At 30.6% G+C, this 22,929-nt stretch overlaps 4 protein-coding genes across 4 annotated transcripts; 2 read left to right on the forward strand and 2 right to left on the reverse strand.

The window, feature by feature from the left end:
• Window positions 1-302: 302 nt before the first annotated feature.
• On the forward strand, window positions 303-2,431 carry LOC133819300 (pentatricopeptide repeat-containing protein At5g18950). Its single transcript, XM_062252499.1, has one exon. It carries the CDS (start codon window positions 443-445, stop codon window positions 2,180-2,182), a length of 1,740 nt encoding a protein of 579 aa, XP_062108483.1. The 5' UTR covers window positions 303-442; the 3' UTR covers window positions 2,183-2,431.
• A 3,530-nt stretch (window positions 2,432-5,961) lies between these two features.
• Window positions 5,962-7,724, forward strand: LOC133819302 (BI1-like protein). Its single transcript, XM_062252501.1, has 4 exons — window positions 5,962-6,329; window positions 6,777-6,890; window positions 7,011-7,168; window positions 7,285-7,724. The coding sequence occupies exons 1-4, from the start codon at window positions 6,074-6,076 to the stop codon at window positions 7,489-7,491; spliced, it is 735 nt and encodes a 244-aa protein (XP_062108485.1). The 5' UTR covers window positions 5,962-6,073; the 3' UTR covers window positions 7,492-7,724.
• Window positions 7,725-9,807: 2,083 nt separating this feature from the next.
• On the reverse strand, window positions 9,808-11,442 carry LOC133819301 (protein DOS2-like). Its single transcript, XM_062252500.1, has one exon. It carries the CDS (start codon window positions 11,353-11,355, stop codon window positions 10,057-10,059), a length of 1,299 nt encoding a protein of 432 aa, XP_062108484.1. The 5' UTR covers window positions 11,356-11,442; the 3' UTR covers window positions 9,808-10,056.
• Window positions 11,443-12,897: 1,455 nt separating this feature from the next.
• Window positions 12,898-16,509, reverse strand: LOC133819303 (uncharacterized). Its single transcript, XM_062252502.1, has 11 exons — window positions 16,241-16,509; window positions 15,856-16,020; window positions 15,635-15,753; window positions 15,223-15,297; window positions 14,947-15,040; window positions 14,789-14,848; window positions 14,399-14,464; window positions 14,201-14,299; window positions 13,955-13,999; window positions 13,409-13,511; window positions 12,898-13,332 (listed from the first exon to the last, which is right to left on the reverse strand). Exons 1-11 carry the CDS (start codon window positions 16,358-16,360, stop codon window positions 13,247-13,249), a joined length of 1,032 nt encoding a protein of 343 aa, XP_062108486.1. The 5' UTR covers window positions 16,361-16,509; the 3' UTR covers window positions 12,898-13,246.
• Between the last annotated feature and the right edge of the window lie 6,420 nt (window positions 16,510-22,929).

Genomic DNA, 22,929 nt, shown 5'->3' on the forward strand with positions numbered 1-22,929 from the left:
TTTTGACCTATGTTATATTTTGTACTAAATTTAGCACAATTTTTAGCATATATCAAATTTGACACATATTTTAGACTATTATTAGAGTTCAATTTTATGAAAATGAGCTAAAAATTATAATATACTAGTTTTATAGCACTCCATTAGAGATGCTCTAGAGTCTTCCTAATTCATTGAGACTATTTTTCTCTTATAACACACTAAAAAAACACTTTTCTATTTTTTTTATTATTATTTTTAAATAATTCATATATTTACATTTTCACATTACAAGCTTCCTATTTATAATTTTTTTTTCTCTAATTTCTTATTTCTACTCCAAATTTTTTTACTCCAACAAGTTAGATCTGTATCTTCATCTTTATATTTGTTCGTTCTGAATCGAAAATCAAAGAATTCATCTTTATATTTGTTCGTTCTGATTCGAAAATCAAAGAAAGTGATGTTGAGGATTCGATGTGGGGTTTTAAGCTCTCTCCGCCAAAACCCCAATACCCAGTTCAGAAACCTCGCCATAGAAGCCAAAGACCCGGACTTTACCCAAGTTGCCATGGAAGTTTCTAAGATTACTCGAATGAGACCCAGGTGGGAGCAGACTATTCTCTACGACTACCCTTCTTTTGATTTCTCTGACCCTAGGTTCTTCCACGAGCTTTTGAAGTACCAAAACAACGCGTTTCTTTCGCTTCGTTTTTTCACATGGGTAAGCTCTAATCTTGGGTTTTCACCTGATTCAATTTCTTGTAAGGCGCTTTTCGATTCATTGGTAGAAGCTAAGGCGTGTAACGCTATGAAAACTTTTCTTAAGCTCACTGGTTTCACTCCCGAACCGGCTTCATTGGGATGTTATTTTCGGTGTCTTTGTGAAAATGGGTTGGTTGAGGAAGCCATGGACGTTTTTGCTAAGCTGAAAAGTGATAGAGTGTGTTTCTCGATCGAGACTTGGAATTTGGCTTTGATGTGCTGTCTTAAAATTAAGAGGACTGATCTTTTTTGGCAATTGTACCAAGAAATGATTGAGTGTGGTGTTAGTGGGGATGTCAAGACTGTTGAGTATCTTATTCAAGCTTTCTGTGATGAGAATCATGTTTTCAAGGCTTATGAACTCGTTAGGCAGGTTTTGGAAGATGGTGTGGCTCCTAAAAATGCTTCCTTTAACAAGTTATTATCTGGGTTCAGCAAAGAGAAGAACTATGAAAGAGTTTCTGAGCTTCTTCATGTGATGATTGCAACAAATCGTAACCCAGATGTTTATACATATCAAGAAGTGATCAATGGACTTTGCAAGAATCGAAAAGTTCTTGAGGGGTTTCGAGTTTTTAATGACCTCAAGAATAGAGGGTATGTTCCAGATAGGGTAATGTATACAACAGTGATTCATGGTCTTTGCACTGGGGGTTGGATTGGAGAAGCTAGGAAGCTTTGGTTCGAGATGATTCGAAAGGGTTATCTTCCAAATGAATACACTTATAACTCAATGATTCATGGTTTCTGTAGGGTTGGTGAATTTGGGAAAGGCAGAGAGTTGTACAAGGAGATGTGTGATAAAGGTTATGGCGATAATGTGGTAAGTTACAACATAATGATTGTATTGCTTTGCTCAGAAGGAAGTGCAAGTGAAGCTGATCAAATGTTTGAAAAAATGGCCGAGAAGGGTATTGTTCCTGATTTGAATACTTATAATTGTCTAATTCAAGGCTTTTGTAAGGAGGGGAAGATAGAGGAGAGCATCGAGCTACTAAATCAGCTCGTGTCTCGTGATTTTCAACCATCATCTTCCTCTTATACTCCTTTGATAAAAAAGCTTTGTCAGGTGGGAGACATGAAAGCAGCAAAGATGTTTTTGGATGAGATGATCAAGGCGGGTTTGGAGCCGAGGATCGACACTCTAGATGCTTTTGTTATAGGATATTGTGATGTAGGAGATGTTAATGAGGGTATGGAGTGGTTGGTAGAGATGTTGAGGAATAAGCTCACACCAAGGAAGCAAACGTTTTTGAGACTGATAGGAAGTTTCACTCGAAGAGATAGGTTAAATGATTCTTTAGTTGTTGTAGATTATATGTTGAGGACGGGTTATAAACTTCAAAAAGACATGTTGAGATTTCTGGTTCATAAACTTTGCCAAGGGAATTCTCATTTTGTTGAAACATACTTAGAGGAGATCTTAGAGAGAAGTTGATCCATAAAGATTTTTTGGGTACGTTTTCTACAACTTTGTATAATTTATTGATGAGAAACAAAATAAATGGAAGGGGGTAGATTCAATTTTTTTTTTTTTTTTTGTAGTTGGGTTTACAACTGATTTTCATTGATGGATTATATTCATTTTGTATTTTTCTTTTTGGGTCTCTAGTTTATTTGGACCTCATCTTGATTTTACCCAAAACAATTTATGAACCAACTGTTTAATGGGATCTCCTTTTTCTTAGTGGCCACCGTTGTTTATTGTTCACACTTCACATATAGTGTTATATAATATATAGGGGTTTTTTCATTAATATATCTATAACAATGTTTTTTTTTTCATTTATACGGTGATTTAAAATTTCTCTCATTAATATGTATATTTAAGTTTTTCTTTCAAGATTAAGTTTTAGCTAAGAAAGCTTCTTTGCTACTATATCTTATTTTTCACTTATGAATTAATTACTCTATAGGATATGTATATATATATATATATTAATCACAAATTATATCTATTTTCAATAATTTCTTGGTTCAAGCAAAGATGATTGCCTTATGTACTGTTTTATTCATATATATTTTAAGAAAGTTTCTTTGCTACTATATCTTATTTTTCACTTATGTATTAATTACTCTATAAGATATGTATATATATATATATTAATCACAAATTATATCTATTTTCAATAATTTCCTGGTTCAAGCAAAGATGATTGGCTTATGTACTGTTTTATTCATAGATATTTATAGAAAATATTAGATACTAGGTTGTATTGTACTTGATGAATTTCTATTGCATTTGTTAACCCTAGGTTCAATTATATATACTAAATTCATCTATTTTGCTCTTATATATATATATATACTATATATACAGTAATTGTAAAAATATATAAACAAATACTTTATGTAGAAAAAAAAAACTCATGACTTCATTAAAAAATAACTTTCATTATTTATATAAAAGGAAACTCTGTTTTGAGTGGCTAAAACAGATAAGTTTTATGGGTTGCTTAACAAGTTGCTTAAATAATTTTATGAGTTGCTTAAGTAGTTTTATAAGTTGCTTTATAGGTTGCTTCATAAGTTGTTTTATGGGTTGCTTAAGGAGTTTTATAAGTTGTTTAACATGTTACTTAAGGAGTTTTATAGGTTGCTTAAGGAGTTTTACGGGTTGCTTAAGCAATTTCATAAGTTGCATAACATGTTTTATTGGGTTGTTCATAACGAGTTTTATGGATTGCTTACGTAGTTTTATAAGTTACTTAACATGTTGTTTTATAGGTTGCTTAACAAATTGCTTTATGAGTTGCTTATTAACAGATTGTTTAAGGAGTTTTATAGGTTGTTTAAGAAGTTTTATGGGTTGGTTACGCAATTTTATAAGTTGCTTTATTGGGTTGCTCAATGAGTTTCTTAAAATGTTTTATGAGTTGTTTAACATGTTGCTTTATGGGTTGCTTACGGAGTTTTACTGGTTGCTTAAGAAATTTTATAAGATGCTTAACATGTTGCTTTATTGGGTTGCTTAAGGAGTTTCATGGGTTGCTGGAGAGCTTGTTTATATGTTTCTAATCTTTCATTTGTGTTTTTTTATTGGTGTTTGGTTTGTTGCATGTATTTTAGTTTATGCTTTAGTATTGTATAACTTTTTATGTGGCTCTGTTTTTGTTAAACTACTCTACTATAGTCATATAGCATTTTTTATTGCTACCTGATAGTTATGCTAGAGTGACATTTGGTATTATTTTTTTCAATTAATGTTGGTTGTTAGTCATTGTTGGACTCTTTAGCTATGTGGTTATTTTTTAATTGATGTTGGTTGTTAGTAATTATTGGACTCTTTTCCATGTGGCTGGATTACTAATTTAGTTACCTTCACTTTTTTTGGTGAGATATATTTGTTGTAAAATTGGCTGAATGGAAGATTATGGCAGTGCTTATGTCGGTTTACTATTTGTTTCATGGAACTTTTTTTCAGGACTGCTTATATGTTGTTTATGCGTATATGTAGCTAGGTTGCTCAAGCATTGTTTAACATGTTGCATTATATGTTGCTTTAAGAGTTATAGTTTTAATATGGTTGAATAATGAGATTAATTTAATTGAATAATGGATTATGGTTGCTACCTACAAAGAAATTATATACCCTATAGGCAATGAAGACACTTGGGAAATATATGAATATATTAAAGTTGTGAAAGTACACCCTTCAGAATGAAGAATAAGAGTAAGCAGACCAAATAAAAGAAGATGTAAAGATGCATGGGAGAGAAACAAAAAACCAAAAACGAAAAATAAATGCATGAATTGCGGTCAAAGTGGACATAACAAAAAGATTTGCAGAAATCGAAAGAACTATTAGATATTGACTTACAAAATCATACATTATTACTTCATTTTTTTTCAAAAAAATATGAAAAGTTAAATTGTTTGATCTATACATGAGTATATAAATATATATATAAATTAATATAGGGAAAGAGATTAAAAGAAAATTGGCAGAAATCAACTTCTTGACCTTGAGAGTAAGCAAAATTGTCATTGCAAGAAAAATGCTCCCAATGATCTATTTAGAACAAGTACTCATAGGATTAATATATAAATATGATAAAAGAAAAGAACAAAATATTTTTATCAGGAACACATAAATATAAAAACAATGGGTGAGTGAGACAATAAAGAAAAAAAACGTAAACGTAAAACTAATAAACTTTTTTTAATGTAATCTTGAAAAGATTTACATATAGAAATGAAAAGATATAAAATATACCGTAAAAATTAAAAATAAAGATAAATTATCGTATTTTGGATAATTTTTCTAATATATATACCAATTGTATAGCTTATTGATTCTTCACTTGTCTTAAAGTGAATTTACTTGCAGAAAAAAAAAAAAGATAATGTAATTTTTTTCCTTTCTCAAAAGTACTATAATGACATGCTTTCCAATAAAAAGAAAAAGAAAATCACCAATCCCTCCTCTCTTGATCCTTCATGGCTTTGTCTTTGTGTTATTTATGATACATTTAACCATACAAATAAGTACCGTTCTTTCAGTTTGTTTTATTTTAAAAAAATATCTTCTTTGACCTAGGTAGTGTCTTGGTTATATCTGATTAAACTTTTATATTTTACTACGGTTTTCTAGAACTATAACATTGGATTTTCCCTTTCTTTCACAAATAAATAAATAAATAGAGAAGAATTTTCCTCTGTTTTAGATTTTAACATATTAAATTTGCTGTAAAAAAACATATTAAATTATTTTTCTAAAAAAAACCATATATACACACTTGTCTTCTTTATATTAAGAAGTTAGAGCATCTTCAAACTTGCAAGCAAAAACCCCAATTCCTTTATTTTAAAGATTAAAATCATAAAGAATTGCACTAGCACCTTCAAGACTTGGACCAATTTTTTTTTTTGGACAAAAAACTTGAACCAATTAATAGAAGATTTTTTTAAAAAAATGTACATACATACATAAGAATTTACAAACATTTTAGCATTATTTAAAGTAGGGTGTTGTTTTTTACAATGGGCATGGACAATATCTATCTAAATATAATATAATAATAGTCTTTATAAAAATAAATAGAACAAAAATAATAATATCTTTACTCACGTCCGTCGATTGGGTAAAGTCGGTTCAATCCAACGGCAAATCCATCGACTGTGACGCTCGTTATGGAACGTAGATGTCACTGAGGAAAAAATAATAAATATCATTTTTATTAACTAATAATAATTATTATATTATCCACCAACCGAGAGAGGGAGACTTTAGCACCGAAGTCGTTCCAATTCGATCTATTATTTTCTCGCTCTGAAATTTTCCGAGAAAACAAACGCAAGAGAAGAAAATATCAAGAGAGAAGCCGAGATGTACGGATACACTGGTGTTCATAGCAAGGCGGAGGAGGTAGATCTAGAGTCCGGAGAGACTCTGTACCCGGGGCTTAGTGCCGGAGAGAATCAGCTCCGATGGGGTTTCATCCGCAAGGTGTACGGTATTCTTGCGGCGCAGGTCCTTCTCACCACGGTGGTTTCCGCCATCACCGTTCTTTACTCTCCTATTAATGATCTCCTTAGGAGCAGCCCTGGCCTTCTTCTCTTCCTCGCCATCTTTCCCCTCATCTGTATGCATCTCCTTCACACCAAAATTATTATTGTTATTATTATCGATCTATTTGATTGTAAAAAATTTTGTTTTTTTGTTGTTCTTTTAACAATCTTACACTGTCTTGATTTATTTATATAGATATATATTATTCTTGGTGATTGCTGATCGTGTTTGTGAAAATATATTGAGGCAACAATAAATTTGGGTTTTTTCTTATTCGTTGTGATTTGGATTTGGAACATAATTAGATTCTTGATCCTGTAACTGGGTTGTTGGTTAATTGATTGGGTGGATTTTTAGTAATTGGTGGAGAAGAACATAATTAGGCCGTCGTAAATGGTGATCATGGAATATTAAAAGCTCAAGATTTATTCACTTCTTTGTGATGGATTTCTAGGCCTGATTCTTTATTTTCTTGATTGTGACCTTGATAATTTGATCCAAATTCTAAACTTTTGTGCAGTATTGTGGCCATTATATGTCTACCAGCAAAAACATCCTCTGAACTTCATCTTCCTTGGACTTTTTACTCTGACACTCAGCCTAACAGTCGGTGTTAGCTGTGCGAATACAGATGGTTGGTGTTCACACTTTTGATGAGAAATCTAGGCTTTATGTCAATTTTTCTTGAGTCCTATGAGTTGGCTCATTGATGGGTTTTCTAATATGTTTAGTTTCGAGTGTTTATTGTTTGCAGGAAAAATTGTGCTTGAAGCATTGATCTTAACCTCAGCCGTTGTTACATCCTTGACTGGATACACCTTCTGGGCTTCCAAGAAGGGCAAGGACTTCAGCTTTTTAGGACCAATCTTATTCACTGGTCTCATAATTCTTGTTCTATCTAGTTTTATTCAGGTCAGATACATAATTTTACATAAGAAACTATATAATTCATGAGTGTGTTTGTACATGTTCATCATATCTCTTTGTATACTTGATCTGACTTGGTAGACCTTTTGCTGGTTTTTTAGGCTTTCTTCCCACTCGGCTCTACATCTGTTGCTATATACGGTGCAGTTGGTGCAATTATTTTCTCGGGCTACATCGTCTACGACACACAAAATTTGATCAAGCGCTTCACTTATGATGAGTACATTTGGGCTGCCATTACTCTTTATTTGGATATCCTAAACTTGTTCCTTACAATTTTGCGGATGCTAAGGCAATCTGACGCTTAGTTAGTTTTTCTGTGAACATTATAGTACATTTGGCCTTTCTTCTGAAAGGTGTTATTAAACGATACAGAAGTCAAATATCGTGGCTACTAGGTTTGGTTACGTTTCGTTGTATCTCTTATCTTACATTTGAGTGAAATGTCACTATTTGCAAATTTGTCAGTACTTTTCTTTTCGTTTTGTTTCAAGATTGTTTAAAGTTGAATAATTTTTCTAGGTAAATTGTTTTATGTTCATATTTTGATGGCTCATTACATCATGTGATTATTTATATCTTCTTATATAATTTTGTAAAGTCCCCTAATCTTTTGTAATAATAACCACGGTGGGTGTGTTCGACTTTTCTTGCCGAGTGGTGTATTTGTGATGCATCAATCCAAATCCTAAGCCCCTCTCAATTAGGAATGTTGTGTGGATTTTGTGGGGTATGTGTGTGTGTGTGTGTTTTTCTTTTTGCATTGTTAGGAATTCTAAACAAAATTGACTTAATATTCGAGGAACAAGTATTCGGTCGTCGGAAAATCGCCTCTTAAAAAATTACATTGTTTTTAGGTTTATTCAGATCACTGTCGTTTTTCATCTTCTTGTCGTTTTGGTTGTCATATTTCGCCTCTTGTTGTATACTAAACAAACATGACAATCATTAACTTGGAATCATACGACAATATTTCCAAAATAAACTACTTGGCGTAATCAAATTGTTCTATATATATTTTTTTCAATCGAATATTTGAAAAGCTATTGATTAGATATAAGCGGAAATGATATACTTTTTTTATCCTTCGGATAATTTAGTGTCACAAAAACAAAATAGATAATTTAGTGTGACAAATGCAAAAAATTTGATATTTTAAATCACCAAGTGTAGAAATATTTTTAACATATTGAGCATACTAAATTATTAAAAAAAAATGGAAAATTGGATCAGGACTGTCAAACTAGAACTTGTCGTACCTGTACATAGATTCCACTACGAAATTTTGATAATTTTAAAAGAATTATAGATAAAGGTACTACATCATTCAAAATATAGTAATATTTTGTCAAAAAAATAAAAAGAAGAGCCTGGGAAATCTTGCCTATCTTAGAAAACGTTTATTATGCTCATCCAAGAGAGTGGATTCTGGGTGAGTGGGTGGAGGAGGGAGTGAGATCCCGCCTCTATTTGGTGGGGTGTGGGGATTGCAAGAAATGCACATGCACCCATCTCATGAACTCGAGACTGGGACAAAGGTGGCGGTGGTGGAGGAGACTGTTTGTAATGTATACATAACATTGATAGATCATGAAATGAAGATCAGACCCTTCAAATCCCTACTCGCGTGATGGATCTTCTCTATCAGAACATGCCGTCTGTCAGTTAGGCTTCTTTTGTGAACTAATAATTTACTTTTGTCATTGTGGGCCAACGATGGGAGGTCAAGACTCAATACTCCAGCAGCAATGTGCCTGCCTGCCACTTCTCGTTTTTGGCAAAGTGCTACTTAAAAAAGTGTGGTGTGTAATGCTAAGAGACTAGTGGTGTCATTCATTCAGGGTGCCGTGCCTACTCCTGTCTAAACTGTCCACTGTACAGTTTGGAAAAGCCCGTTGAAGGTGATGACCCCTTCCTAGTCAATTAAAATGACAGAAAGAACTGTGGAGCAAGAAATGGAAGAAAGAAAGCAATTCTAAGCTTGTTTGTAAATGCACTGGAGTCTTTCTCCCTAGCTTGTCTTCCATTTACCTATCCTTTTTCTTTTTAAAGGATCCATTTACTTATCTTTACTCTAATTCATTTTAATTATCTTGTTTTTGCTATGTTGTGTATTCTATCCTCTGTGTTCTTGGACTCCTAGCACTAATCGTTAGCTCTGCCTGTGTTTGGATCGGTTCTGGTTGTTTTTGCTGTGTTATTATACATTGGAATGTCATTTCCAAAAAAAAAAAATATAGAAAAATCATTTTCTTGGAATGACATCCTAATGCTTTAGACTGTAACAAAACAAAAGAATAAGATGGAAATAAATATAATGAAAAATGTACTATTATCCCCCTACCAAACATACTTGAACAGATAATTACCTCTACCAATTTTTGGATGTAATAGCTAGCGCTGTGGTAACTTCTATTGTGGTCCATAGCCTTTTGAATGAACTCTAATACTATCATTATTTAAGAGAAAGGATACTTTATGAGACATGTTAGGATTTTTCTAAAATGGTTTTTTTTTTCTTCAAGAAAATGCCCCTTAGCCCTTGCCCAACTCTACAAAGTAAAGTAAATTATTTAACCACAATCAACAAAATAATCAATTATCAAATATTAACACGAATCTCATCATTGCATAATCTTCTTCATTAATAAGAACTAAAAAAAATCCGAAAAAGGAAAGAAAAAGAAAAGCTTTTGAGTATCAAAGCCAAATATTTACATAAGAAACTAGAATCTTCTTCATCTAAAAAAAATAAAAATAAAAACTATATGATCTTCTTTATTCAAATTAAAGAATTATCAATGAAGCAGGTAAATGAAACGAAACATATAATGCTGGGGGAAAGGTCCAACCTCTTAAAGATGAGATACTTATCAAGATTTTGAAGGCTCATCATCCTCATCATCTTCAACATCCCAACTCAGATCTTCGTCTTCCTCAGCAGCATTACTCAACCGCTTATGCAAATCAACTCTACTCGAGCTCCCACCAACCGAGTCCATTGATTTAAACTCATCGTTGCTCCTAATATCTTCAATCTCATCCCAACCAATATCTTCTTCTTCCTCGGGTTTTGACACAATTGAAACATCACTGTCTTTGCAAGAATCACTGCTTTGATCACTAGTCTTACTCTCAGACACTAGTTCTACTCCTACTTTCTCATCATATTTCGAACCCTCCTTTGAGTTGTCACCATTGTCACTGCCACTTGTACTAGTACCAGTAGCAGTAGTCGTAGTAGCAGTGCTACTAATGGTCTTGTCTTTTCCTTTATCTGCGATTTCTACACTTGAATTGCCCTTTTGTTCACCTTCTTCTTCATCGTCATCATCAAAGTCCCAACTCAAATCCTCTTCTTCCCCTGAAATCGCTCTCTTCACGAGCTTAACTCTGGCATCGTCAATTTCCTTCAACTTATGAACCCTGTAAAAGTACCTCAACCAAAAGATCTCACTCTCAATCTTTTCAGGAACAATAGTCCGATAAATCACGCCAATTTCATCATTTTCATTGATCAAATTATCGATCTCTTCCCTCTTTTCATCAAATAATAAACCCAATTTCCACTCCTCATAACTTTCCAAATCCTCGGGTTCCTCCAAGTAAGTACCTATATTACTCTGAATCGAACGCACTTGCGCTTCTAACCTACTGTAAGGTTTCGAATCCAAGCTCCTTCTGTGTTGAGTATTGTCTAAGGCATAATCAGGATCACCATCAGCATCAGCATCAGCATCATCATCAGCATCAGCGGCTAAAAGAGTATCCCTACCGTGGGTGATGATCTCGGCCGTAGATTTCCAGACAGTAGTGCCAATGTCATCGATGGCTTGGCCAACCGACTCGAGCGACTCCTGAGCGACAGAGGCGCCGACTTCGAGCGAAGTAGGGAGGTCCTTGACGGCGCGTGAGGCCACTTCACGGATCACGGAGGTCTCCTTCTTCAACTCAGAGCCGAACTCCTCGAGATCGCGGCGGTAATTGTGGATCACGGACTCAGATTTGGTGGCCAAGGTCTTGATAAGACCGCCAAAGCTCCAAGCAGTGTTGGTATCGTTGGAATCATCGGCGTCGCTTTGGTGTGGGTATTGGGGATCGTCGTCGGGATCGGAAGAGGGTTCCGACGAGGAGGTAGGTTCGTCTGCGAAGACGGACTTGAAGAAATCCATTGAAAGGAGGAGAGAAATGGATAGTGGAATATCGGTGGAGAATGAGGAGACGCAAATTTGAAGATATCAAAATTAATTTAAATAAATGAAGTGCTTATAAAATAAAAATGAAAATCTTTACTACTTAAAAGGAAAGAGTGAGAGAGAGGAAAGAAATTGGTTTTTATTCACAAAATCCAAATTAAAAATTTTAATACAGTGAAAACGGAATTTAGTTACCATTTTTTTTTAAAAAAAATTCCATTTAGCTAAAACAATATAATACCCCTGCCATAATTTAATTTTTCTATGACATAAAGTCAGTCTCCAAACTATTTAAATAACAATCAACACATTTTTTCACTTTGCAAATCTTGTACACACTAATATATGTAGAACACCTCTTATCAAATCATGCTCACGAGTTTCTATTTGTGCATTTACATTGTGCATATTGTGTATAGGTTCTAATTATAGCAAGACAAATGTTTACACTGATTCTCACTTTAACATTTCTAAACCAAAAAACATGCGTGATCATGTGCTTGGACTAAGTCGATGTGCTCAAGCCTCTCATCTTGCCTCATCTAATTAGCTCTCTTCTCCTATCGCACCAATGACATTTTCTTATTCTTGGTCTAATCTTTAACATACTTGTTTTCATGCATGTTAGTAGGCTATTGATCGAGACTGTTTTTCCGACCATAATAAACATTGGACTATGTCCTTTAACAATCTGTCGTTGTTTCATACATGCATACTACTTAGTCCCACAAATCGTTACTAACACCACCTCATGTTAAACGCGCATAGTCATTACACCCCTAATCCTACATATAAGTTTACATGCATACTCTTTTAGTCCCGATATGCCCCTCCTACTTCTTTTATTGACAGTAGTAGTAGCTCATTTAGTCCCTCTATGCCAAGAGTGGTAGAGAGCTCACATTAGGTATTCCTATTATGAGATTTTAGTTTTCTGCCACAAGAATATATAATTTTGGTTCCACACTGACCACACACATATGATATTAAAAATTCAATTATATGAGAATATATTATGTAATTTCTTATCTAGTTTACAATAAATAATTCACACATTTTTATTCTATATAATACAGTACCATACTACCTTATTATACTCACTAGAGTAATGCAAACAAGAAATTAAAGATGTTAACATAAGGGAGCTATTATTAATTTTCAGGATGGTCTTATTATAAATACGAGTAATGTTATGTACACTTAAAATATGCACCATACATTACATATTTTTTAAAAAATAGATCCTATTATAAATAAGTGTAATTAGTTAAAAATCTGTCACGTTACATTATGCAATATTTAGGTACATATTTTAAATGCGCATATCATTATTCTTCTATAAAATCTACCTTATCATAAATTTAAAATCTTCAATTTAAAATCAGTGTAAGTTGGTCAAATAAATTTGGATCTCGCCTAGTTCAGAGTTCACCAGTGGTGGCATGGAAAAAAGGAGATTATATTAACATTTGATCACTTTCAACTCCTTATCAGTAGTATTTAAAAAAAATCTCTATAGATCTCAAAGTACTTTATATATATTTATTTATAAATATATCCAAAGTAAGAGTCTAACAGGAGCACATGACCAAACTTCATGAGACTGCAAATTGAGTCTAAATTCCACTCTAGCTCACCTTTGAGAATAATACAATCTGAATTTTACTGTTCTTGTTCATTAATTAATCTTATATAACCCCAAATATAACAACAAACAGGTTGCTTGCAACTGCTTTAAGATATCACAAAAATAATTTGCTTAGTAATAACTTTTTTTTATTCCACAAAATTACAAGGTCATATTATATAGCTCTATATAAATCCTCATCTGCTATTACAAGAAAACATCTTGGAGAGAAACGACCTATCATTCAAGATTTGTTGAACGAGCTACTCTTTCGATTTCCTTCATGATCAGCTCTTTTTCTTCTTCAAGTTGCTCATCTTCAGCACCTGAAACAGCTAGATATTAGAACAATGATTAAGAAGATTAATCAAAGTGTAGAAGCTTGGCTCGCTTATTATTAACCTTTTCCAGCAGATAGGTTTTCAAGCAATTGCAGCAACTTTTCATGATTTTTAGCCAGAATGACTTTGATTTCGCGCGGCTTGTTGGGATTAGCGACGAATACCTGCAATGCAAGCATATTATTGCATAATACAGAATTCAAAAACTAAAAGTAGAGCCAAACAAAATAATTTTGCATATCATCAAGTTGGACTTTTACATAACTACAAAAGAAAGAACTTCCAATACTTTTCTTACTGCACCACAATGGCGATTGAAAGTGTAAATGACTGCCTTCAGAACTAAATCTAATTAGCATAAGTTTCTGGGGACAGGTTCAATGTTTTTATGTGCTCCTCTGAAAAACACTTTTCCTGGAACAATTTCAGACTTATGCTGTATCCAAGTCAAATTTTGGAAATCAAAGAATCTTGATCCATGCCAGACTTAGAAGTTCAAGTGATGGCAATTGCAGTTAAATATCCTTTTGCAAGAGCAGTGGAGTAGCAGCACCAACCAGAGCATACAAGCATTAGAGGGTTAGAGAGGAAAGAGAGAAAATCAAACCTTGAAAATGTGGAATGCAGAGAGTTGGATATTTTTGCTTGAATCCTGCTCATTTAGAAAAATAAAAGAATTAATACTAGTGATAAAGGAAAGGCAACGCAGCAACCCAAGTCATAGGCAGCACAAAAGTTTACCATGGATTATAATAATTACTGACAATTAAATAGGCCAAACAAGCTTATTGTAAAGTTTAGTTCCCAAAAGACCCAAAAAAGCAAAATTTAGACAAACAGATTAAACTAATACCTTCAGCAATGTCATCATGACTTTCAAATACCGAACTTCTAAAATGTAGCGCTTCATTATGTGGGAATTTGGAGCCTCCAAAAGAAATTCCGAGAGAAGCTAGAGTCAAGAATGATCTCATCCTTAAATATTGTATATTGATGAAAAAATAACAGCAAGAAAAAAAGGAAAAAGAAAATTATAAGGTCCAAAACTAACCTTCAAGGATTGCCTTCTTGTAACATAATTAGAAGATGTCAAGAGTTTTTCGTATGAATCAAAGAACTGGAGGATATTTGAAAGAAAGAAAACTTCATATTAGAGAAGCTGAAAATAAATGAACAAGCATACCAAGTAATTGTATAAATATCTTCACCACTTGCATAATGCAAGCGTTCAATATCAAGGGTGTGTAGACTTGAATTTGTCTCCAAAACAACAGATATTCAGATAATTAAAAGTCCTCCAAGAAGCTTCATGACCAAGCAGATCTCCTAGGTATAAAATATTGAAACAACATACGGATCAAGAGAGTTCTGAAGGAACTTGCCACAGCCTAATTTGACCACACTATACATAAGAAACACAAGGAGCTGGCAAACGGCAAACCTCATCGTAATGGGCTGTCAAAAATTCAGAGACCAAATTCACATGTTTAGTAAGCAGATCCTGCCAAAATTTTATTAAAAGGAGAAGAGAGAACATTGTCAGCATTAAAAAATCAAATTATTGGGAAAACACAACACTAATGAAAGGAGCGGTCAGACCTTAAAGGTGGAGAATGCATCTGAAGCAGCATCAAAGTTCGGCAACTCTACAAACTTAAAGAACAACTCAAAACTTGCAGACTCCAATATGTATCTGAAAAATCACTATAAAAATCATGTATGTGAATAAAAAAAAAAAAGAAAGGGTACATTTTGCAAATAGAACAAACAAAAATTGAGAAAGAGAATATATATTAAATCACTACTAATGAAAGAGTAACAGAAAAGCTTCAAACAAATACATACTTTATTGAGATCATTAAATGAATGTCTTACTTTGCAAGTGTTGGAAATTTAATGCATTCCCTCAACATGTTTCCACAGTTCATGGCAATTTCCTTGTTATCATAGCTGCTCAGGGAAAATAAAAAACTAATTTAAAAAGACATAAAATAGATTTACAAACTCGAACTTGTCATATCAGCAGGCAGATTTGAATTAATTGGCACAATTAACTGGCCAAAAGTTCTTAATAATAAATTATTGACTGAAACTCAATATAACAAGATGACGGTGCATCTATCAACTGCTAGTTTCCATAACACTGTACCGATCCATAAATGTCATTCACAAAGAATCTCGTAACATTTCGCAAGTCAAAAGAATTAAATAGTTACAATTATCCACCAAAAGGGCCTCAGAAAAAGAGAAAGTCAAGAAGTACAAGAAAATCTATTGCATAACATACCACACGACAAGAAAGTCTAGCAACTCAAAATGCTCCTCAATATACTGCACACAATAGTAAGTGGAGCCAACTTTTTGCCTCAACAAGACCGACCAGCAGTGAGCCAAATCCTTTCTTGCCTAAACCAATGAAATTACAACATTATTTTCTGCAATTCAATTATTCCATTAATGATATGCTTACCAAAGAGTTTAACAAAAGGAAAATTTTCCGTTACTTACTTCCCATCCCAGTAAAGAAAGCTTGTGAATTAGCAGAGAAATAACATCCTCTTTACAAATTTCCTCAGCGAGTTGGGAAACCTGCTCTGTATTTGGCTCAACCTCCCCATCTCCCAAAAGCATACATTTCATTATTGAAAAATTCTTCTCAACTTCTTCTAAAGCCTGAAATCGAATCAGAATTTGCAAAAATTAGGGATTGGGCAATAGAAAGTAAAATGTAAAATCATCAACGCTGGGAAATGCAATACCAATAAACATAAATTAATGTGGAATCATGAATACCCAAAAGACAACTAACTTTCAGCATTAAAACCCATAAAAGAATTTTCCAAAAGAATCGAACTAATCCCACAACCCCATCAAACAAACAAAAAAATGTAACCTTTTCGAGGGCCTTAACTTCGACAACGGTTTTGGTGTCGAGGGCGACGAGGCTGTCCTTGATAGCCTTCGCCACATCCTGAGGGGTTTTGGGTCTGGAGGGCTTGAAAAAGAACGACATGAGGGAAATCAATTAAGACTAGGGTAAGGAAATTGATCGATGAAAATGGAAGTAGCTTTGAGGAAAGTTCTATAAGTTTTTTCCTTGGTGTATGTATCTTCTCAGTATAGATCTATGAATAATGATCATCTCCCTCGATAAATTCTTTTCGCAGTTTTCTTTTTTTAAAAAAATTAAAAAGAAAAGAAAACGACAATGATTGGCAAACGGTTGGCCTTGCGTATCTTCCTTTATACCAATTTTTTTATTAGAAACGACATGTGATAATTACTACGTGGCCACAAGAATAAATTTATGAGTATTAAATAAACAAAATGTCATATATTTTTTTGTGATATTTGATGCATAATCCCTAGGATTATTATCGGACTAGAAAACATGAGAAATTTTATGCACGGATAATAATTTAGTGAAATTTTTTAATATGCTAATATAAGTTATTATCTCAAATATATGATAACTAGAAAATATAACGTGCTACGCGTAATCTTTTGTAATTATTAAAACATATATATTTTAAAATATTTTTTGGGAGACTGTGGGGTGGTGATTCATTTTGACCATACTCGTACAACATATTCTTTATATAGACACGTGAAGATATCTTTACCATAATTTTTTATTTCATGATGGTGTTCACTGTTATTGTATAGCGAACCTCCTGTAGATTTTTAAAAAATTCTGACAAATTTTAAAGTACTGAAAACAAAGTTCAAAAAGCTTGTTGTACATTTACTTTTATTTATTATTATTATACGTTTTGCGTAGTTCTTTTTATAAAAAGTCTAAATTATGTATAAGAAAATTTATATTTTGTGTAAGATTTATTTTGGCCAATTACCTGTTTGAAGTCTTTATTTTTAAAAATTAACTTTTAGATCTCGTGTTTTGTCAAAATAATAAAAATTAGAATTGATAGATTGATTATTTGAACACTGTATTTTTGCTCATTACCCGTTTTGACCCTATATTTTTTAAAATGAACCTTTGGACCATGTATTTATTTAAAATATTCAAACTTCTTATGAAAATTAAATTATATATTTATATAATTTTTGTTTTCTGTAAGGGTTCACACTATTTTGAACCTTGTATTTTAGTCGATCACCCACTTTTATTTTTACAAATTAACTTGTAGACCTCAAGTTTTGTCAAAATATTAAAATTAATAAAATATTAAAGAAAATAAAAAATTAGATACTTTAGATTGTAAAATGTTAATTATAAAATGATATAATAATATAATAAAATCTAATTGTGATAACTGTTTAGTTAAACCATATGTGACCATTCTCATTGATATCTCTTCCATGCTATTATTATTGGATAACTACTGTTACGTATGACTATATTATAATCAATGTATTTATAAGTATGTATATTAATTTGGTTAATTCTGTTACATTTGTTGAAGGGTTGATGTGCGTATATATGTATGTATTTTTTTTTTGACACAATATAAAATTATCACAAAATAGTAAAAATAGATTGTAAAAAATATAAGATGTCACCTTCTCATTTATATATAGATATAGATATAAATATTTTGTAAAACTATTCACTTTGGAATAAAAAAACATAATTACCATAATTTTTTATTTCATGATGGTGTTCACTGTTATTGTATAGCGAACCTCCTGTAGATTTTTAAAAAATTCTGACAAATTTTAAAGTACTGAAAACAAAGTTCAAAAAGCTTGTTGTACATTTACTTTTATTTATTATTATTATACGTTTTGCGTAGTTCTTTTTATAAAAAGTCTAAATTATGTATAAGAAAATTTATATTTTGTGTAAGATTTATTTTGGCCAATTACCTGTTTGAAGTCTTTATTTTTAAAAATTAACTTTTAGATCTCGTGTTTTGTCAAAATAATAAAAATTAGAATTGATAGATTGATTATTTGAACACTGTATTTTTGCTCATTACCCGTTTTGACCCTATATTTTTTAAAATGAACCTTTGGACCATGTATTTATTTAAAATATTCAAACTTCTTATGAAAATTAAATTATATATTTATATAATTTTTGTTTTCTGTAAGGGTTCACACTATTTTGAACCTTGTATTTTAGTCGATCACCCACTTTTATTTTTACAAATTAACTTGTAGACCTCAAGTTTTGTCAAAATATTAAAATTAATAAAATATTAAAGAAAATAAAAAATTAGATACTTTAGATTGTAAAATGTTAATTATAAAATGATATAATAATATAATAAAATCTAATTGTGATAACTGTTTAGTTAAACCATATGTGACCATTCTCATTGATATCTCTTCCATGCTATTATTATTGGATAACTACTGTTACGTATGACTATATTATAATCAATGTATTTATAAGTATGTATATTAATTTGGTTAATTCTGTTACATTTGTTGAAGGGTTGATGTGCGTATATATGTATGTATTTTTTTTTTGACACAATATAAAATTATCACAAAATAGTAAAAATAGATTGTAAAAAATATAAGATGTCACCTTCTCATTTATATATAGATATAGATATAAATATTTTGTAAAACTATTCACTTTGGAATAAAAAAACATAATTACCATAATTTTTTATTTCATGATGGTGTTCACTGTTATTGTATAGCGAACCTCCTGTAGATTTTTAAAAAATTCTGACAAATTTTAAAGTACTGAAAACAAAGTTCAAAAAGCTTGTTGTACATTTACTTTTATTTATTATTATTATACGTTTTGCGTAGTTCTTTTTATAAAAAGTCTAAATTATGTATAAGAAAATTTATATTTTGTGTAAGATTTATTTTGGCCAATTACCTGTTTGAAGTCTTTATTTTTAAAAATTAACTTTTAGATCTCGTGTTTTGTCAAAATAATAAAAATTAGAATTGATAGATTGATTATTTGAACACTGTATTTTTGCTCATTACCCGTTTTGACCCTATATTTTTTAAAATGAACCTTTGGACCATGTATTTATTTAAAATATTCAAACTTCTTATGAAAATTAAATTATATATTTATATAATTTTTGTTTTCTGTAAGGGTTCACACTATTTTGAACCTTGTATTTTAGTCGATCACCCACTTTTATTTTTACAAATTAACTTGTAGACCTCAAGTTTTGTCAAAATATTAAAATTAATAAAATATTAAAGAAAATAAAAAATTAGATACTTTAGATTGTAAAATGTTAATTATAAAATGATATAATAATATAATAAAATCTAATTGTGATAACTGTTTAGTTAAACCATATGTGACCATTCTCATTGATATCTCTTCCATGCTATTATTATTGGATAACTACTGTTACGTATGACTATATTATAATCAATGTATTTATAAGTATGTATATTAATTTGGTTAATTCTGTTACATTTGTTGAAGGGTTGATGTGCGTATATATGTATGTATTTTTTTTTTGACACAATATAAAATTATCACAAAATAGTAAAAATAGATTGTAAAAAATATAAGATGTCACCTTCTCATTTATATATAGATATAGATATAAATATTTTGTAAAACTATTCACTTTGGAATAAAAAAACATAATTACCATAATTTTTTATTTCATGATGGTGTTCACTGTTATTGTATAGCGAACCTCCTGTAGATTTTTAAAAAATTCTGACAAATTTTAAAGTACTGAAAACAAAGTTCAAAAAGCTTGTTGTACATTTACTTTTATTTATTATTATTATACGTTTTGCGTAGTTCTTTTTATAAAAAGTCTAAATTATGTATAAGAAAATTTATATTTTGTGTAAGATTTATTTTGGCCAATTACCTGTTTGAAGTCTTTATTTTTAAAAATTAACTTTTAGATCTCGTGTTTTGTCAAAATAATAAAAATTAGAATTGATAGATTGATTATTTGAACACTGTATTTTTGCTCATTACCCGTTTTGACCCTATATTTTTTAAAATGAACCTTTGGACCATGTATTTATTTAAAATATTCAAACTTCTTATGAAAATTAAATTATATATTTATATAATTTTTGTTTTCTGTAAGGGTTCACACTATTTTGAACCTTGTATTTTAGTCGATCACCCACTTTTATTTTTACAAATTAACTTGTAGACCTCAAGTTTTGTCAAAATATTAAAATTAATAAAATATTAAAGAAAATAAAAAATTAGATACTTTAGATTGTAAAATGTTAATTATAAAATGATATAATAATATAATAAAATCTAATTGTGATAACTGTTTAGTTAAACCATATGTGACCATTCTCATTGATATCTCTTCCATGCTATTATTATTGGATAACTACTGTTACGTATGACTATATTATAATCAATGTATTTATAAGTATGTATATTAATTTGGTTAATTCTGTTACATTTGTTGAAGGGTTGATGTGCGTATATATGTATGTATTTTTTTTTGACACAATATAAAATTATCACAAAATAGTAAAAATAGATTGTAAAAAATATAAGATGCCACCTTCTCATTTATATATAGATATAGATATAAATATTTTGTAAAACTATTCACTTTGGAATAAAAAAACATAATTACCATAATTTTTTATTTCATGATGGTGTTCACTGTTATTGTATAGCGAACCTCCTGTAGATTTTTAAAAAATTCTGACAAATTTTAAAGTACTGAAAACAAAGTTCAAAAAGCTTGTTGTACATTTACTTTTATTTATTATTATTATACGTTTTGCGTAGTTCTTTTTATAAAAAGTCTAAATTATGTATAAGAAAATTTATATTTTGTGTAAGATTTATTTTGGCCAATTACCTGTTTGAAGTCTTTATTTTTAAAAATTAACTTTTAGATCTCGTGTTTTGTCAAAATAATAAAAATTAGAATTGATAGATTGATTATTTGAACACTGTATTTTTGCTCATTACCCGTTTTGACCCTATATTTTTTAAAATGAACCTTTGGACCATGTATTTATTTAAAATATTCAAACTTCTTATGAAAATTAAATTATATATTTATATAATTTTTGTTTTCTGTAAGGGTTCACACTATTTTGAACCTTGTATTTTAGTCGATCACCCACTTTTATTTTTACAAATTAACTTGTAGACCTCAAGTTTTGTCAAAATATTAAAATTAATAAAATATTAAAGAAAATAAAAAATTAGATACTTTAGATTGTAAAATGTTAATTATAAAATGATATAATAATATAATAAAATCTAATTGTGATAACTGTTTAGTTAAACCATATGTGACCATTCTCATTGATATCTCTTCCATGCTATTATTATTGGATAACTACTGTTACGTATGACTATATTATAATCAATGTATTTATAAGTATGTATATTAATTTGGTTAATTCTGTTACATTTGTTGAAGGGTTGATGTGCGTATATATGTATGTATTTTTTTTTTGACACAATATAAAATTATCACAAAATAGTAAAAATAGATTGTAAAAAATATAAGATGCCACCTTCTCATTTATATATAGATATAGATATAAATATTTTGTAAAACTATTTACTTTGGAATAAAAAAACATAATTATAATATAATAAGAAAAATAGATATATAGATAATCGAAAATTATTACGTAATTTTTAATTAATTTTTTTAGTATTTTTCGATAAATAAGTAGTTAAGATATTTAACTAAATAAATTTTTAATCAAATTAATATGTATATATATATTGATATTTTCAATTGTTAAGATATTTTAGAAAATAGAAAATTAATAAAAAAAAAATTAGATTAAATGAGAAAATGGAAAAAGTGGTTTGAAGAGATTTTAGAGTGCCACGTAATATCTTTGAAGCTCTCCTTTATATATATATATATATATTTCAATTTTTTGGGACAAAAATATATCTAACATTCAAACACTCATTTTCTCTCTCAATCTAACATCTATCTCTCTAATGTCTCTCATTCTCTCACACGCGCTCTCTCTCATTCTAATTTTGTAGATCTCGAAAAAAATATCGAAATTAAAAAAAAATCATTTGAAATGGACATTTGAGTGAAAAATATGAATCTCTAAACTTTTCGTCAAATTTCAATGCAGAACATCGAAATTACATCGAAAAAACATTATTTTGCCCGAAAATCAAGTTTTCATGATTGCATCGCAAAAGCATCAAACACCATCAATTTTACATCGAAAAAGCATCGTTTTGGCAAAAAAAAAAAAGTTTTCATGATTACATCGTAAAAGCATCGAAACACCATTGATTTTGCATCGAAATTGCATCGAAAAAACATCGTTTTTCCCAAAAATCAAGTTTCATGATTACATCGCAAGAGCATCGAAAAAGCATCGTTTTGCCCAAAAAATAAGTTTTCATGATTGCATCGCAAGAGCATCGAAACACCATCGATTTTGCATTATTTTGGCAAAAAAAAACCAAGTTTTCATGATTGCATCGCATCGATGGTGTTTCGATACTCTTGCGATGTAATCATGAAAACATGTTTTTTTTTGCTAAAATGATGATTTTTCGATGCTCTTGCGATGCAATCATGAAACTTGACTTTTGGCCAAAACGATGCTTTTTCGATGCAAAATCGATGGTGTTTCGATACTTTTGCGATGCAATCATGAAAACTTTTTTTTTTTTTGGCCAAAATG

Source organism: Humulus lupulus, chromosome 2, assembly GCF_963169125.1.
Source record: "Humulus lupulus chromosome 2, drHumLupu1.1, whole genome shotgun sequence".
NCBI classification, from domain to species: Eukaryota; Viridiplantae; Streptophyta; class Magnoliopsida; order Rosales; family Cannabaceae; genus Humulus; species Humulus lupulus.

Excerpts from the sequence above, each read along its gene's own strand:
- LOC133819301 (XM_062252500.1), bottom strand. The coding sequence starts at position 11,355 with ATGGATTTCTTCAAGTCCGTCTTCGCAGACGAACCTACCTCCTCGTCG.
- LOC133819302 (XM_062252501.1), top strand. The coding sequence starts at position 6,074 with ATGTACGGATACACTGGTGTTCATAGCAAGGCGGAGGAGGTAGATCTA. Across the intron at positions 6,891-7,010 it reads TAGCTGTGCGAATACAGATG|GAAAAATTGTGCTTGAAGCA; the intron begins GTTGGTGTTCAC and ends TATTGTTTGCAG. Across the intron at positions 7,169-7,284 it reads TTCTATCTAGTTTTATTCAG|GCTTTCTTCCCACTCGGCTC; the intron begins GTCAGATACATA and ends CTGGTTTTTTAG.
- LOC133819303 (XM_062252502.1), bottom strand. The coding sequence starts at position 16,360 with ATGTCGTTCTTTTTCAAGCCCTCCAGACCCAAAACCCCTCAGGATGTG. Across the intron at positions 15,041-15,222 it reads AAATTTCCAACACTTGCAAA|ATACATATTGGAGTCTGCAA; the intron begins GTAAGACATTCA and ends GTGATTTTTCAG. Across the intron at positions 13,333-13,408 it reads AAACCTATCTGCTGGAAAAG|GTGCTGAAGATGAGCAACTT; the intron begins GTTAATAATAAG and ends TAGCTGTTTCAG.
- LOC133819300 (XM_062252499.1), top strand. The coding sequence starts at position 443 with ATGTTGAGGATTCGATGTGGGGTTTTAAGCTCTCTCCGCCAAAACCCC.